At 28.2% G+C, this 17,266-nt stretch overlaps 1 protein-coding gene across 2 annotated transcripts in view; it reads right to left on the reverse strand.

Moving 5' to 3' along the window:
* The window catches only part of LOC135924999 (brefeldin A-inhibited guanine nucleotide-exchange protein 2-like), a 54,018-nt gene continuing 36,752 nt past the window's right edge, over positions 1 to 17,266 (reverse strand). Inside the window, exons 33-36 of one of the 2 annotated variants that reach the window (XM_065460134.1) lie at positions 15,270 to 15,708; positions 1,243 to 1,381; positions 866 to 983; positions 1 to 505 (exon numbers count right to left, since the gene is read on the reverse strand). In XM_065460134.1, the coding sequence (XP_065316206.1) occupies positions 251 to 505; positions 866 to 983; positions 1,243 to 1,381; positions 15,270 to 15,708 (951 nt within the window). In that variant the 3' untranslated portion in view covers positions 1 to 250. Of the gene's footprint in view, positions 506 to 865; positions 984 to 1,242; positions 1,382 to 15,269; positions 15,709 to 17,266 lie in introns of those variants that run through there. The other variant, XR_010571485.1, reaches the window with a different exon arrangement.

Below are 17,266 nucleotides of genomic sequence, written 5' to 3' on the forward strand. Positions count from 1 at the left end.
AATAAATAATTTTATTTAATAAAAATAGGTAAAATATAGATGCCCAAATCATAAGTTTAACAAAATTTTGTAATATGGTCACTCTGAATTTTTAGATGTCAATTTTATATTCTTATTAATATAAATTGTAAGTTTATACATGTATATATGCGCCATGATGTGTTGACCACTTAGATATGTATATTAAGGTGCCGTCATCTTTTTCTTTAATTTTTCGTGATATATAATATAAATTCTATGACATTGAATATCAAATAAGTCGAGTTTGATGGTTATTAAGCATTTGTAATCCGGTTGCTAAAAGATTGGGATTGTCATTATTGGTTAGGGTAACGGAAAAATTTTCTATCTGAATGCTCGATACATTTTTGGGAGTCGAAAGGGAAGCTGAGCAGGTCCCCACTTTTAGGAAAAGTGACCTTAGCAAAGATCTTATTTCGGCTTCGAAAACCAAGGTTAGGAGTTCACAAAGATATGGGTAGATTGGAATGACGATTAATCGAAACTGTAATATAAAACAATTATTTATTTTAAAAAAAAATTGATGATATTTATTTTTACGCCAGGCTAGGGTTTTTTAAAATTTGATCTCAAAATAGATATAGATCTTTAGGTGGCACGTGTAATTGGTATTGTAAAAAATTCGACCCAGCCTGGGTTTATATTCTTAGGACCCATGCTTTGGTATATGAAGATTTCTAAAAAATACATATTAATATATCATCTCTTAATTATTATAGGGTTTTAATTTAATTTTTAATCGAGATTGAACAACCCATTAAAAAAATTTTTTTATAGGCCATTATAAGAATTTTTTTATTTCAAATATCTCATTTTTGGATATTAAAAATTAAAAATTGATTACCTTGGGATCTTTTATGATGAGCAGTTTTGTCAATAATAGTTTGATAACGCCACTCCAAGCTTCTTTATGTGATTTATTATCCAGCGCGAAATAATATTTAAAGCTTTCTAACAAATGTCTATAAAAATATGTTTTTTAAAAATAAATTATTAAAAATAAGCAGGCACAAAAGATTTATCTAATTTGTGCATTATTGGGATTCAATTTTAACAAAAAGTAAAGGAGAGCTAATTTTATCAGAACTTAATAATCATGAATTCACGACGAGGGAGTCTGGACCAAATATGTTTTTTTAAATATAATATTCTACTAAATTTTAAAAAATAACGAAGAAAATAAAAATTTATTTGAAAAAAATGATAAAACATTTTATTTACATAATCAATTTATCTCTAACAAAATGGCATTGACTCTGTTTAGAGTCGTCCTCGTACAATGTGAATAAGATGTTTAGATATAATTCCAAACTAGATGTTTCTTGTTTGATGAGATTGGGCTTGGCGTTCCTATTGAAACCTGATTATAAATAAATAAAATGTGTAAAAAATTTTTTTATCTAGCAACAAAAATATAAATTCGTGTAATTCCTTTAGAGCGCATGATTATTACTTCTAAAATATTTAATTCATTCCTTTTAACATATGAGAAGCGCGCCTGAGTTAAAATATTTGCAAAATCAGATCAAATATTTTATGCATTATCTATAAATATACTTGTATAAGGGTAGTGCAATTAAAATCAATTTTATATTTTATAATGGGACCTATCTTTTCTAATGGTAAATTTAATTTTAATAGTAAAATGTTAAATATACTTTTTCAAGTATTTAAATAAAAAATAAGAAAGTATTCCCCTTTAATGTGAGAATACCACATAAATAAGACGACAAAATTATATTTATAAATCCCCAAGTCTTAGCTTTGGCCATATATAATTCAATCTTTTTTTAAAAAAAAATATCTGACTTTTAAACCTTTTCTTAAAAAAATCTACACCCTGGACAAATCTAAATATGGTTTATAATTATTTACATCATCAAACTCGAAATTTTTTGAGGCCTCTAAATTAGAGACCTTCATGTAAATTTTTTTGATCAAGTCCGGTCCAGGTCCCAGTAGAAAATATTTTTATGCCTTGTCCAAGCCCATATTTAATATAAAAAATTTCCAAGCCTTAATAGATTAATTTTCCCAAGCCAATATCCAATAATTTAAATTTATATGAAAATAGTACTTAAATATATTTAAGCAATCATTTACAATATTGCAATTTTTAAGTTTCGCAAATGTTTTAAATATGCTAATTATTAAATTTGAAAAAATAGCGCGCTACTTTTTTAGTAGTGTTTAACAACACTTTTCAGATGCAAGATTTTATAACATGAATATTTTAGCGTTAGTGTTTACATTGCATATATTGATATATATAACAACTAATTAACTGGAAAAACAAAGCATCTTCAATCCTTTTTTTCTTTTTAAATTTTCTCATTTACATAGTTTATATAATAAGAGTTCTCTAATAATATCTCGTATTGATTAAGAAACTATAATTTTATATATTTAATTTTTTTATATAATAAATATTTATTGATATTAAAAACTTTTTTACAAAATTAAAATATTAACATTTATTATACACTAAAATATATATATTATAAAACAAATAAGGATATATTAAAAATTAAATATAAAAAAAATATATGTATATAATCTATGAAGAGAAACATAAAAAAGAACTAAGAAAAAATATTTAAAAAAAGGGTACATATGACCCGAGAAGATTGAATGCTTAACTGGACCGGCAGTTTTCAAGGGAAATCTACTGACGAAGATAAAATCCTTCAGTGGGGTCTCCTGAGATCTGTCTCATTTTTTCCCTATGATTTTAATGAAATTTAGGGCGTCACTTCCAAACATGCCTAGGGTATTGGTAACGATGTATGAACACAGAGTTGGTTAGGCCAACGTATTTATTTTTTAAGGATTTTTGCCTTTTCGATGACAGAAAATGAGAGGTGGACTTTGCTGCAAAATCGACACAGGTATACTCTCAAGTAAAAGGGAGACCATTAGTCCAGGGAATTAGGAGTATACCATTGAGGCGAATGGTGTTTCGTTTGAGAGGCCCACTGGGTTGAGGGTAGAATATTAACTTTTTTAAGGGCAATTAGGAGAATGTTGTTGATAGATTTATGATGAGGTTGTCGTCCACGGGAGAACTTACAGTGCAAGGGATGGTAAGCTTTCGATTCAATGGGCTAGTCACAATCGATGCAAATGGAGAGAACTACAGCATTACAGCTAAGGCGGAGGGCTATGGATATACATAGCTGTTCACCAGTCATGAGGAGGCCAAGGATGGAACTGGGGATTGCTTCCAACCATTCATAGTCTGAGTTTGCATATATTACTATGTTATTGAGATTGTCCTCAAAGGGCATGTTCAAAAATAGGTATTCAACGGAACGGGCGATTAAAAGAGCATCCTAGTCTTTTGAATGCTAAAGTCAGAACGGCAGAGGGTGGATGAGCAATTGCTGTCCCAAAAGGTGAGGGCCTGAGAAAGGTCAGGATCTAAAGGAGTGGATCCAATATCGATAATAGTGTGAGCAGCCAGACGAGATGAAATAAAGATTGAGAGGGAAAGTTGTATCGGGGATCGGATACCAATACCACCAGACTTGCTGGGGAGGGTGGCCTGATGCCAGTATGAATTGAGTATAATATATTCTCAAGGAGCTCCTTAATATAGGTTTCATGGTAGCTAGCAAATCGGTGCATTTGAAGATCGGTGAGGATCTCAGAACGTAGAAGATTTTAGATATGAGATTTGTTTAAAATGACCTTTTTCACCCTCTATCGGTTATCCAAGATGTGCCATCTCATCTCTGTTGATGTGGGTCTAAAGGAATGAATAGGATTTAGAAAGCAAATCTCACATTTGGGGAGATTAAGCGATAGTCCTGTAATATATAAGAGATTTTCTATGATGGGAGGGATGGACAGTTGTAGAAAGGTTGCCCGAGAACCAGTAATTTTTAAACTTAAAATTAGTAAATGAGATTCATTTTTTCTTTCGTTTAGTGGAGTTAATAAAATGATCATATATGGCAGCAGAGCAGGTGAATAAATTTACATTGAATCACATCACATTCATTTTTGTATACTTAGCCGCAAATTCGCATAACTGTGAATGGGGTAATAAAAAAACACGTTTATTTTACCCAAGGTAGAGGCAATTTCAATTTATTTTAAAAATCTATCTCAGTCCTACCTATTGATTTTTAGGCACTAGCACCATCCTTTTAGCCCTGAGTCCGTAAATATTTAAATTAAGACAAAAAGAATTTTAATTTTGGTATTAAGTATTTAATACCAATTATCCTTGTCCTAATCCCTTAAAAATTCTAATTTATCCTTTATTTAGAAAAAAAGTGATTTTTCGAATCGTTGAAAAAGTCGTGTGGCTGGAAATAATCGCTCGTCTATCCATAATTCATTTTAATCCTTTTTTTGGCATTTTAATGCCCTAGCTAGACCCAATTAAATTTTTTTAACCAGAAGCTGAGTTGCTTGCAGTGCTTTACTATCTAACCCCAGAAAACGCCATTGCGTTTTGCTGCGTCTTTACTTTTGGTAAATAATTTTTATCTGAACTATTTGAAATAACATTATTCAGATAAATAAATATTTAGTAACTTTATAGACCATTTTTGCTTTGTAAAGTTTTTGGCGCTTCTAAAAAAAATTAAAATAACCATCATTTGATATTTTTTAAAATATAATAAAAAGTTTGAAAAAAATCTTAAATATTGGTCAAGATTATTATTTCAACTTAAGCATTAGTTTAATTATATACTAAAAATAAATTTTTTTTTCTCACGTTCAAAATCTATAAGTAAAAGTTAATATTGTTAAACATTATCGCCAAATAATACATCCGATGTCGATGCATAGTTTCTACGGTTTGGAACATATTTATAATATATCCTTCTATTTAGTTATTTTATTCAAGTCTAAAATCTAAATTTATTATAAATAAACGAAAAAATGATATATTATCTCATTACACGATTTTTTTTTACCTTATAAAAAAAAACAACATGTAAAATATGATCAAGCGGGGCCTAGCTCAGTTTACATTATTCAAATAAAATATTCAGACAGTAAGAAGGGGCCGAGATGGAGTAAACAAAAAAGGGAAAACAAATTTAGTTATATTGGCTGAGGAGGAAATAGAACAATATATAGAACATTTTGGGAGAAAAAATTTAACTTTTATATCATAATTTATATTCCTAGACTCTTCCACTTAAGAAATAATTTTATAGTGAAAAGATATTTCAATTATCTTTTATTTATTACCTGTGATATTATATTGTGTTTATAAAAAATATTCCTGACCCTTCATGACATAGAACCGCCCACTTAAATAATAATTAAGATTTCAATCTAAATATAATAAAATTAACTTTTAACGCCCATATCAATACCGTGCGTTGCCAAAATATTCCTGACCCTCAAGACTTAACCCGCACAGAATAATAATTATGGTTTATAGTCAAGATATAATTAAAACAACTTATATTTAATACTCATATTATTTTGTGTTGACAAAAATATTCCTGACCCCTCAAGACCTAGATTAGCCCATCGAAATGGAACGCTTGTCCTCTGAATAGATCTTTTGATTAGCTCCTAGATTGATAGCTATTATACTATCCTTCAACAAAAACAACTAAGGCCTAGACCCTGGGTTTGTGCTCCAGGTTTGAGATCATAGGCCTGAGCACCAAATTGGGTCGTAAATTTTACGACCAAGTAAAATAAAAACACTAGGTGTATAGCCTTTAATATTTTTATACGAGTTTTTATGTTCTATTTTAAAATATTTAAAAATATGCGCCACGCCGCAGCATGAAATTAAAAAGGATTGGCGGTAACGGCATGGCGCGCAGGTCTTGAAATATCTCAATCGGGACCAGCCTGGTAGATAAAATTCTCCACATTTAATAGATAGAAAATATTTCAATCTTTTAAGTTTATCAATTTAGAATCTGTTTTTTTTTAAAATTTAAAATAAAAATTATTAATTAAATTCATTTCTCTAAATTAAACAAAACGAAGAGCATGCTAATAAGTTTTCTAAGTGCAATTTATGCGTATTCGCTTGTTACATCAAATGATTTTATATCAATTTCATATGCAACCAAAGTAAATTATACTATCACAATATACTGTTATACATAATATTTTTTTTAAAAATGAAAGAAAGAAAACAAGAAAAACTTTTTTTCCTTCTCCTGTATCAATTACCATAAATTAATTTAGGATTATAAATAAAAATATTTAAGGTTAGATTCACGGATGTCAAAAAAGGAACATTATTATCATCTAAAAAAGGTAGAATGGGTAGATCCAAAAATGATGATTATTTCGATATATTGTATAAGGGAGAAACGTACATAAAGCATTATACCAAAAATCCCAGATTGAAATCCAATGCGTTTAGCAATGATTTCAAACTCAAATTATTTCTAAACAATCTAATGAAAAGTAAGAGTAACAAATGGCAGGGTTCGGTAAAGATTAATCCTTATTCAAAACATGATGACGGAGCGGGTTATTTTGAAAAGTTGACAACCAATTATGATCCTAGTATAGATCTCCCAACGATGAGATATGAAATTTTGCCCGAATGGCCCTTTAAAAAAATCAAATACCACTACCTCGAATCTGTTAACGGAGTTGGTATGGGATATAACACTTATTCGTCATTTGAGGAGAACGAGAGTGGTGACCATGTTACAACAAATAATAAACCGAAGGGTGAAAATACCGAAGATAATGATGATAATCCAATCGTCCATTTCGTAACTCAGACTTTCGTATACGATAAATTAGAAAGAACTAGTTATCGATATTCCGATTTCACTAAGAATAATATTGGAGGCAGAACATCTGCTGATAGATCTTATTTTTTCCCCGACCTGACCCGAGCCAATATGAAGACGTCGATCAATAACTCGACCACCAAAAATGTTGAAAATAGTAGGAAGACGTCGATCATAAATTCAACCACCAAAAATTTTAAAGAAAGTAAGAAGACTTCGATCAAAAACTCGACCACCAAAAATGTTGAAAAAAGTAGGAAGACGTCAACTGGAAAAACTCATTACACTAACACGACGTTGATGAAAACGAATCCGAACAGCGAAGGTATCAGCATAACGGACAACCTTCCAATCAAGAATGTGTCATCGGACAGATGTTTCGGTAATTTGAGATTGGACCAAAATCTGTGCAATAGAGATAGTGAGGTGAAATTGGTAAGAATATTTATTAGGAACTGCATAGATGAAACCTGCATAGGGGCAATTACTTGTCTACCGCAAAAATACAAAATGCATAAGGAGTGTTATACTCAATGCATGGGTTTGAGGTTTCCGGAAGATAATGGCTCGCAAGCATACAATTTGCATGAAAAAACCAAATTAGTCGTGTTTATAACTTGTATTTGTTTGATTTTATTGTTACCTATTCTCTATTTGTTCGTTTTTATCATTGTTGTTTTTCAAATAAAATGACCATTATGGGTAGCGTTTTTTAATCTTTGAGCCATATATCGAAAAATTGATCTTAGTTTGGAAGTCACCGTTTTATTATTTAATTTTTATATACAGTGAAATGAATATATTGGGGAGGTTTATTACCAAAAAGAGGATAATAATTTCTTTATCATTATTTCATTTTACATAAGTATTTAATACAATTTAAAAAAATAATAAATTCAATTCACAGATTAGATTATTAAAAATGAAATCGAAATCATTAATACCTATTTTTTCAGTTTATGTTATTATAAAAATGATATCATATGGTTCCACATAAAGAGTAAAATCAGTTTTAAAATGAGTTTAAGAAATAGTAAGAACCTGGCCATTCCAATATAATTATAATAGTAAGAGGTAGATACCTGAAATTTGGAGAGAAAAAATAAATTTAAAAAAAACCTTTTTTCAATTCTCTTCTAAAAATTGGGAATTTATTTGGTCCTTCCCAATGGAATATAATACTTATATATGATGACCCAAAATGCATTTTGAAGCTTCATTTAATAAGCTGGTGATGGAATTTTGATTTTCCGTATGAAAATTTTTATAAATAAATGAAAAATCTTTGAATTTTCATAAATTTTTAATATTTGAATATGGTAAATCAAAATGGCGTTACTAGCTGATTTACATTGATGCACGTTTAAATGAATGAATAGTCAGTTTAGGTGGTATTATAGGTCATTAGTCATATCTCAATCGGAACGTGTCTGGCAAATAAAAATCTTGAACATTTAACAAATATATTTCAAAATCTATTTTTATTAAAAAGTTTATCAATTTAGAATCTGTTCTGTTTTTTTTAAATTTAAAAAAAAAAAATTAACTAAATTCTTTTCTCTAAATATAACAAAATGAAGCGCATGCTAATAAATTTTCTAAGTGCAATTTATGTGTATTCACTAGCTACATCAAATGATTTTATATCAACTTTATATGCAACCAAAGTAAATTATTATCATACTGTTATTCATAATATTAATAAAGAAATGTTTCCTTTTTATTTCTCTCGTCGATTGTATTACCATGTAATTAATATATGATTATAAAATATATTTCTAAAGGTTGGATTCGAGAATGTCAAAAAAGGATTATTATTATCAAAAAAAGGTAGGATGGATAGATCCAAAAAAGATGATTATTTCGATATACTGTATGGGGGAGAAGCTTACATAAAGCATTATACTAAAAATCCCAGATTGAAATTCAATGCGTATGGCAATAATGATTTTAAACACAAATTATTCTTAAACCATCTAACGGAAAAAAAGGGTAAAGAATGGCGGGGCCCGGTAGACCCATATTCGAAAAATGATGACGGAGCAGATTATTTACACAAGTTGACTACAAATTATGATCCTAGCATGGTATTGCCAACAATGAATTCTGCTAGATATAAATCTTTGCTCGAGTGGCCCTTTGAAAAAAACAAAAACCACTACCCCGAATCTATTAACGAAGCTGGTAGGGGATATAACACTTATTCGTCAATTGAGGAAAGCGAGAGTAGTGACTATGTTACAATAAATAATGAACCGGAGGGTGAAAATACCGAAGATAATGATGATAATCCAATCATCCATTTCATAACTCAGACTTCCGTGTACGATAAATTAGAAAGAATAACTGGTTATAAACATTCCAATTTCAACGATAATTCCAATTTGAATAATGATTGGGGCAGAACTTCTACTGATGGATATGATTTTTCCCCCACTACTGATGGATATGATTATTCTCCCACTACTGATATATATGTTTCCCCTTCTATTTATTCAACTTTTTACTCTCACAAAACCACAAAAGACAGCACCCTCCAAAAAAGAACCAACTCGACTACCAAAAATTTTACAATTAGCACTGATATGACCACTGAAAATTTCAAAGAAAGTACGGACACGTCAACCGAAAAATCTCTTTACACTGACACGACGTTTCTAAAAACGGATCGGTGGCCGCCTGAAAACAGCAAAAGTATCAGCACAACGGACAACTCTCCAACAGTCAAGAGCCCATCGGACAGATGCTTCGGTAACTTGAGGTTGGACCAGGAGCTGTGCAGTAGAGATGAGGAGGTGAAATTCGTGAGAATATTTATCAGGAACCGCATAGATCAAAGCTGCATAGGGGTCATTACTTGCCTTCCACAAAAATACAAAATGGATAAAGATTGCTATACTCAATGTTTGGGTTTGAGGTTTCCGGAAGATAATGGAGGGCAAACATATAATGGGTTAAAAAATACTCAATTAGCAGTACTTATAACTTGTATTTGTTTGATTTTATTGTTGCCTATTCTCTATTTATTCGTTTTCATCATTGTTGTGAGTAGGATAGATTGACTATTATGAGTCGCGTTTTTTAATCTTTCAACAATATATCGGAAAATGGACCTTGAGCGAACTTGTTGGAAGTCACCGTTTATCATTTTTAATAATTTATATTTACAGTGTAATAAATATTTTGGGAAAATTTATTACCTATTTCTTTATTATTATTATTATTTTATTCTACATCGTATTTAAAACAAGTTTAAAAAATTAAAAAAGTTCCATAGATTAAAAATAAAATCGAGATCATTAATACTTTTTTCCTAATAAGCATTTTTCATTTTGTAAATTATAAATTTATGGTATTATTAAAAATAACATTATATTATGGTTCCAAATAAAGTGCATTGTATTTTAAACTTTAAATATACAAAAATTACTATCGTTGTTAAAAAGCTCGATTTGGGCCGATTTTTTAAAAAGGCCCGATTAAGATTCTAGCTAAAACAATATTTTGTAGGCCTGAAGATTTTGCTCATAGATGGCAGAAAGGTTTGGAACTCTATTTGGCAAATCTCGAGGTTTTTATAATATTATTTTAGATAAAATCTTAATCCGGTCCTCTTCATACCGAAGCTGTTAATAAATTATGATTATCTTTAAAAACCTTATTTCTTACAACTTGTCGTTAGAAAATTAGGGAATTCTCAACAATCAATTCATTTTGTGATTAGAGAGCCCCACCCATTGTAGAAGGTAGGGCTGAGAATCAAAAATAAAAAAATTCAAATACAAAATATAACATTTGGATTTATAGAAGGGAGAGGTGTTCCTTATAGGAAATATTTATAAATATTATTAAATTAAATAATTTTGCCGAGGTCCGAAAAAGGTTTAAAATTCTAAAATTAAGGCAGAAATGTTAAATATAAATATTTTTTAAATGATATTAATATAGCTAATTATACCAAAATAAAGTTAGCACATCAGTTATAAATGTAACTTTATTCTTTGCATAGGATACCGATAGATCTTTAATAATGAGGGTGTTAATTAAACCAGGTTGTAAATTAATTCAAAATGAGTCGTTTTAAAATTAATTGAATTGAGAACTTTTTTTAAAATCGAAATGCGTAATTTGTTCAAAAAGAATAAATTTCATTTTTTCCTTTCAATATAAAATGTATCATCAGGTCAGGTCAATTTTTTTTAAAATAATTTGATATTAAAAGTTAAGCCCCCCCCCTCTTCAGTGAAATAGCTACTTTGGGCTGCTTTTAAAGGTTTTGTCCTTAGGTGATTTACTTAATAAGCAGTTATGTATTAGGTACGATAGACTAAATTTAGTTCTTATTTTAAGCAAAAGGAAATACCTCACTTTAAAAAACTTTGCATATAATTTGGAAACATTAAATAATATCATAAACGGGCTGAAATTTCCCGCACAATAAGACACCAAAAAATTACTCCACACTTATAATAAAAAAATTTTATATTTCTGAAAAAGGGAATTAATTTTAAAATGATTAATAAGTGAATTTTTAGGGCAAAAAAAATCAAGTTTTATTAAGAAAGCTAAAAGACAGATGGGTCGGGTCATTCCATTTCAAATGGGCAAGAAAATTGAAATTATCGTCCAACCCCTATAAATTAAAATTTGTGAGCAAGTTATATGTGTATGCTAGTTATATCAAAAACAAAAATTTTAATAAATATGATGTTGCTCATAAATCCATAAAGCCTTAAAATGATAACGATAAAAAAAGCTTCGTATTGCATTAACTCTCTATTGCACCGCGTAAATCTGAGGCAACGTCTTAAAAATTTTCTATAAATATTGTTATAAATTATTTTATGATAAATATTTATAGAATTCCACTAAAATTTGAATGATTTATAACGAATCAAAATGGGAAATTTTCCAAGGTAACCATTTATAAAAAGTGAAAATTAAAATATATAATATTTGATAGAAAAAATAATGTTGATTCGTTATAAATCATTCAAATTTTAGTGTATTCTATAGATATTTAAAAACTAGTAGAATAATATCACTTAATATAATTATTTATTTTTATAAATTTTAAAATAATAAAACATTTTTCTAATAATATGGTATGTTAGCTTAAGTTAACATTGCACATTTAGATGATTTTTGTTATAACAAAATATTTATTGAAAATTTTATTAAATATATTTATAATTCAATAACTAGTGAATTAAATTTTAGAATACCGTAGAGAGTGAGGATTCTCAATTGATGAAGATACAATGTGACACTGATAAATCTAGTATTTCTTAAATAAAAAATATTAAGGATTATTGAATCAAGCCTAAGGTATGCCAGATATCGATCGGGACTTGTGAGAATTTTGTTCTTCTCATGGTTGTCGCAGTTTCGTTGCAGCAAAATTTTAAGTTATGCATTGACAATTGGTTCTCAAACTTATACTAGCCCAAAAGGAGATACAATGTGTATCAACAGTTAGGACAAATCGCCTTAAAAGAAGCGTTTTGCCAACAGATCAAGAATTTAAAAAAAGGGAAGAGGAAGTTTTGTTGAAAAAAACGGTAATCAATGGGGTTGATTTATCTGTTATCAAATAATTGGCCATCCTTTGAGCAGCTTTATAGGGGTCTACCCAATATCTAGCGAACGATTCAATAAAAAAAAGGAAAGATTAACGTGAAATATCCAGCCATTGTTAGAAATTACAATAAAAATATGGGCGGAGTAATCTTATAGATTCCCTACTAGCTCTATATAGAATTCATATCAGGTCCCGCAAGTGGTATCATCGATTAGCATTTCATATATTTGAGATGCTATATATAAAAAAGTGTAAAAGAGTTACAGCGCAGAGTTTACCAAATCCGGAAAGACTAATTTGCAGACTGAAGTATAATGGCAAAAAGGCCAGGTGCAAATTACCGGGATGTAAGGTCATTAAGAAAGTAGCGTGCGACAAATGCGGGGTGTCATTATGTTTTACTCCCAGCAAATAATTATTTTAATATATTTTATTTCATAAAAACTAATTTTTTTGCCTTATATCATTTTTATACAATTTGTAATTGAAGTTGCTGGGCTTCATTTACTGGTAGTATAGTTGGAGATACCTCGGCAGTTAGTCCACGGGATCGACTATGATGAGCCATAATAATATTGGACAAACAGAACTTTATTTAAATTTTATTACGTACAAAAAAATTAATTATAAAAATTTATAAACTAAATCTCTCATAAACATAAATATTAGTCCCTTTTATAGGGAAAATAAAAGGTGCAATTATAAATTAAAATAAAATTGGCGCAAATGAGAAAAATAATGTTTTTGAGAAAAGGAGTTATGTTAGTTTTATCTTACATAATTGGGGATAAAACCTACCCCATATACTTTTCGGAACACAAATTATAATTTTGGATTCAAGGCGATTTCCTGGACCTAAATATCTAATTTATATTTACTGAACATTTATTAAGGAATCCAAAAACCCCTAATTAAAAGAAAACACAAAAACTATATGTTTTATTTTTAATATCAAACAAACTTTATTTAATTTTTATGTATTTAAGACAAAACAAATGAGGGATAAAAAAAAACTATTTTTAATTGAAGTGTATTTAAGGTTAAACAAAAGAGGGATAAAAACTAGATTAAAATCAAATATGGCATTTAACAGTAATTTAGGAGAATAAAATAAAAAATGAATATATTTTACCCTAATATAAGTGCGTTATGTATTCGAGCTAACATACTCCTAAAACTTAGATATTCAAATAATTAGGAAAAAAAATTGTCACCTTCTTTAGGTATATACAGTGTTGTGATGATTTAATGAAACATATTGACGATTTAATTTAAACACATGCATATATAATTATAATCTTTACAAATGTACAATAAAAGAAATAATAAAAGAAATTTCAATAATGCTTTGTCTATATTTTAATTATTTTTGCAAATATTATCATTTTATATGAATGGGTTTAAATTTAATCGTCAATATGTTTCATTAAATCATCACAACAATGTATATATATACATATATAGTCAAAAAAATGAGTATTATAAAATTTTCGCTTTAAATGGCATAGCGATAGAGGGTTAAAACGTTCATATATGCCATCACGCAATCTATACGATTTTTCATTATTTCTACTATTTTTTTTAAATAATTACCCAGCGGCGCTAATTATTAAAAGAAAAAATTATTGGAAAAATTATAAAAAATAGAAGAAAAAAATTGGGCTCCTACTCATTTAGAAAACTTTCAAGTGGCCATAATAGCCCATATTTAAAAAAATAATAAATTTGATGTTTTCCTCAAAATTATCAATTAATTACTTAGTTATTAACACTAGATTCAATATTAGAACTAATTCATTTTTATACTAACCTAACTAATTAGTTATTAATACTAGATTCAATATTCGAACTAATTCATTTTTTAATTACTATTTATTTGATATCTAAAGGATTTCAATAGTAAATCGATAAAGGATTTCAATACTAATTTTTATACCTATCATCCCCATTTTCTCATGTAATATAATTGCTAATAAGGTAAAATTTAGTTTTTGATATAAATAAAACATATATAACAAGCTAGAAATTTTTATCTATCACCTAAAACGAATTAAACGTTATTCGATTTGTATTTTATGAATAAGAATAACAAAATTATTCGATGAAATTCGAATCGAATAATATATTATCTGTCAAATAATTTTTTATCATTCGAAATTTTTCGTATAATCTAAAATTATTCATATTATTTGTAAATATTGGAAATTATTCATAAATAATTAAAATTATTTTTAATTATTTAATATGTTCCTTGGGCAACTTTTTATTTTTCTACGTTTTTCCACATCTGTAAATCACTTATTTAAAATTTAATAATTCATTTTTTCATTTTTTAAGATATTTTTAAAGAATTTAATTTTGAAATCGAATATTCGACGACTCAAATTAAATAATGTTTTCGTGCAAATACGAATTTTAAATTATTCGATCGAAATATGAATCGAATACGAATAATGCAAGTATTCATATTCGTGATTTTGTAGGTATACTTTGGGTGTTTGATTTGACATGGAACGACCCCGATATGGGTTAATTTATATTTATTTTTTATATCCAGTATGACTGTTTTCCGAATAAAGGATGCATAGGCCTGCAATATCAATACAACATATATATTGTATTGGTATTGACTTACGTTGGTTTCAAAGTATTGTATTGGTTTAAACAATATTTTCCCTATTTGGTTTAAAACAAACATATTTCCAAAAAGGGTACAAGTAGGATGATTGTTTTTATTCATAAGAATCGTTTTCAGAATCAGCTATTTAAACTTTGATTCTCTAATGACGATATCTTAAATAAATAATTAATATGAATGTATTTTTCAAAAATATTGCTATCATAGATGGTAAACTTGTATAATAGATGTAGTTTAGAGATTAAGATATTTTCTTCCAAAGAAATAATAATTGCCCAATATAAATAACCTGCTTCGTAAATCGATTCCCTAAGCTTATTATCAGCGTTGAATTTGGCAGCGAAAACGTGACTCTTCCAAGCGAATTCGATGGCCAGCGATATGACTTGTCTAGAGGTTAAAAGTTCGTAAAATATTATATCTGTACCAGCGCTGCTGGAGATACTGGATTTCGCGGATTTATTGTTAAAATTATTCAAATTATCACGCTTTTTGTAACGATGAAACAAAAGTTTTTCTACGCAATTTATAAGTTCGAGTTGAACGACGCATAGCGTCGAGATGAAATTAGTGTCAGGAGATGTGTTGTGGCGAGCGGGACGGTGTAGATTAGTGTTTGTTTTGGAATTTGAGGATTTAGAAAATTTTACCACGTTTTTGGGAAGATTAAAAAAATCGATTTGATGTGAGGAAAGTTGGAGTGTAAGGCTATTCTGGAAGTCGTTCGACTATAGTTTTAAAAAAATAAAATGTCATAGGTTCATTCAATATATTGTATGAAACAATGTAATAGTAAAATAACATGCAAAAGATTATAATATTTTCATTAAAAATGATTATATTTCTTCTTTGTAACATTATTACAATTATGAATTAAGTAAGGAGTAGGGCTGCTATAGCTAAAAAAATTCTATTCCCATCGACATGATATTTTATTTAGGCCTATAACTAATTGTTCGTTTGTCGATTCTAAAATTAGAATCAAATATGAATAATCCTCGTCGAAAAATAGTTCTTTAGGCTCGATCAAATATTCATAAGTTTTGCCTTGCGGAACTTATCTTAACTACCGAATTGAATAATGATTTCGTTATTTACTCTAATGTGAATAGTAAATTTTTTTCATTCTTATACGATTTCAAGTGAAAAATCATTTGATCCTAAATTTTCAAATTAAACGTGATTTCTTCGATTCGTATTTTAATGGGGCCTATCGGATACTTATTTAAAAAAAATTTTACATTGTATATTCTATTTTTTAGCAATAATAACACTGTGTGACAAGAAAAATGAGAGAAAAAAAATAAAAACAAGTTTTGGTACAGAATTTGAAGCTGAGTTCGAATCCGTTTTCCAAATTTTCCCTACACGTCAAGTTTTAAAAATATTACCGTATAAAGACAACTTTTCGAAATCTCAAAAATGGTAAAATTTAGGTCTTTATACGGATATATTTTAAAAAGTATCGAATAAAAATCCCTGAAAATTGGTGATAGTGTTAAACTTAAATTTCTTTATAAATTTACTAATTTTTATAATTTTTTATCGATTGGTTTTTGAGAAAAATGGTAAAGAATTTTGTTTTGGGGGTCTTAAGTTTTCAATTTAAATTACTATCAAAATTATTAACTTTAGAAGATAAATTTTATATAATTTTGCTTCAAATATGCTCAAGATTATATATTAATTCTAATTATGTATCAAAAGTACTCTATGCCATGAAAATTCAATCAAAATCTATAAACTAAAAAAGTCGGTACAGATATTTTCGAACTTTTAATTTGTACACTTTTATTGAATTTTCTCTGCATAAAGCATTTTTAAAGCAAAAAGGTAATATTTATTTATCTTTTTTATAGTTGTATTTAGTAATATTTTATGCATTTATGATCAATTTATACCAAAATCAGATATCTGTACCCACTTTTTTAATTTGTACTCTTTTTGAATTGAGCATTTTTGAAGCAAAATTCATTTAAAATGCAATAATTGGTAATTTTTTCATATTTTTTATTAATATTTATCTTTTTTAGATGTATTTAAGAATATTTTAATCAATTTATATTAAAATATATGATTTTCCAATGGAGTAGGAACCCGTAGTATGGGCAATAAATAATAATGCCAAATAACGAGTAGGAAGAAAGGAGAAGAATTATTTTTTTTCTCGCTTAATTTTTCATAAACATTTAATTTCTTTCATTAATTTTTTTTTTAAATTGGATTTTAAATATTATTCAAATTCCCTCCTTATATAATATTCTACAAAAAATTAATGCCGAGGTC

This window comes from Gordionus sp. m RMFG-2023, chromosome 2 (assembly GCF_954871325.1).
Source record: "Gordionus sp. m RMFG-2023 chromosome 2, tfGorSpeb1-WG-v2, whole genome shotgun sequence".
Taxonomy (NCBI): domain Eukaryota; kingdom Metazoa; phylum Nematomorpha; class Gordioida; order Chordodea; family Parachordodidae; genus Gordionus; species Gordionus sp. m RMFG-2023.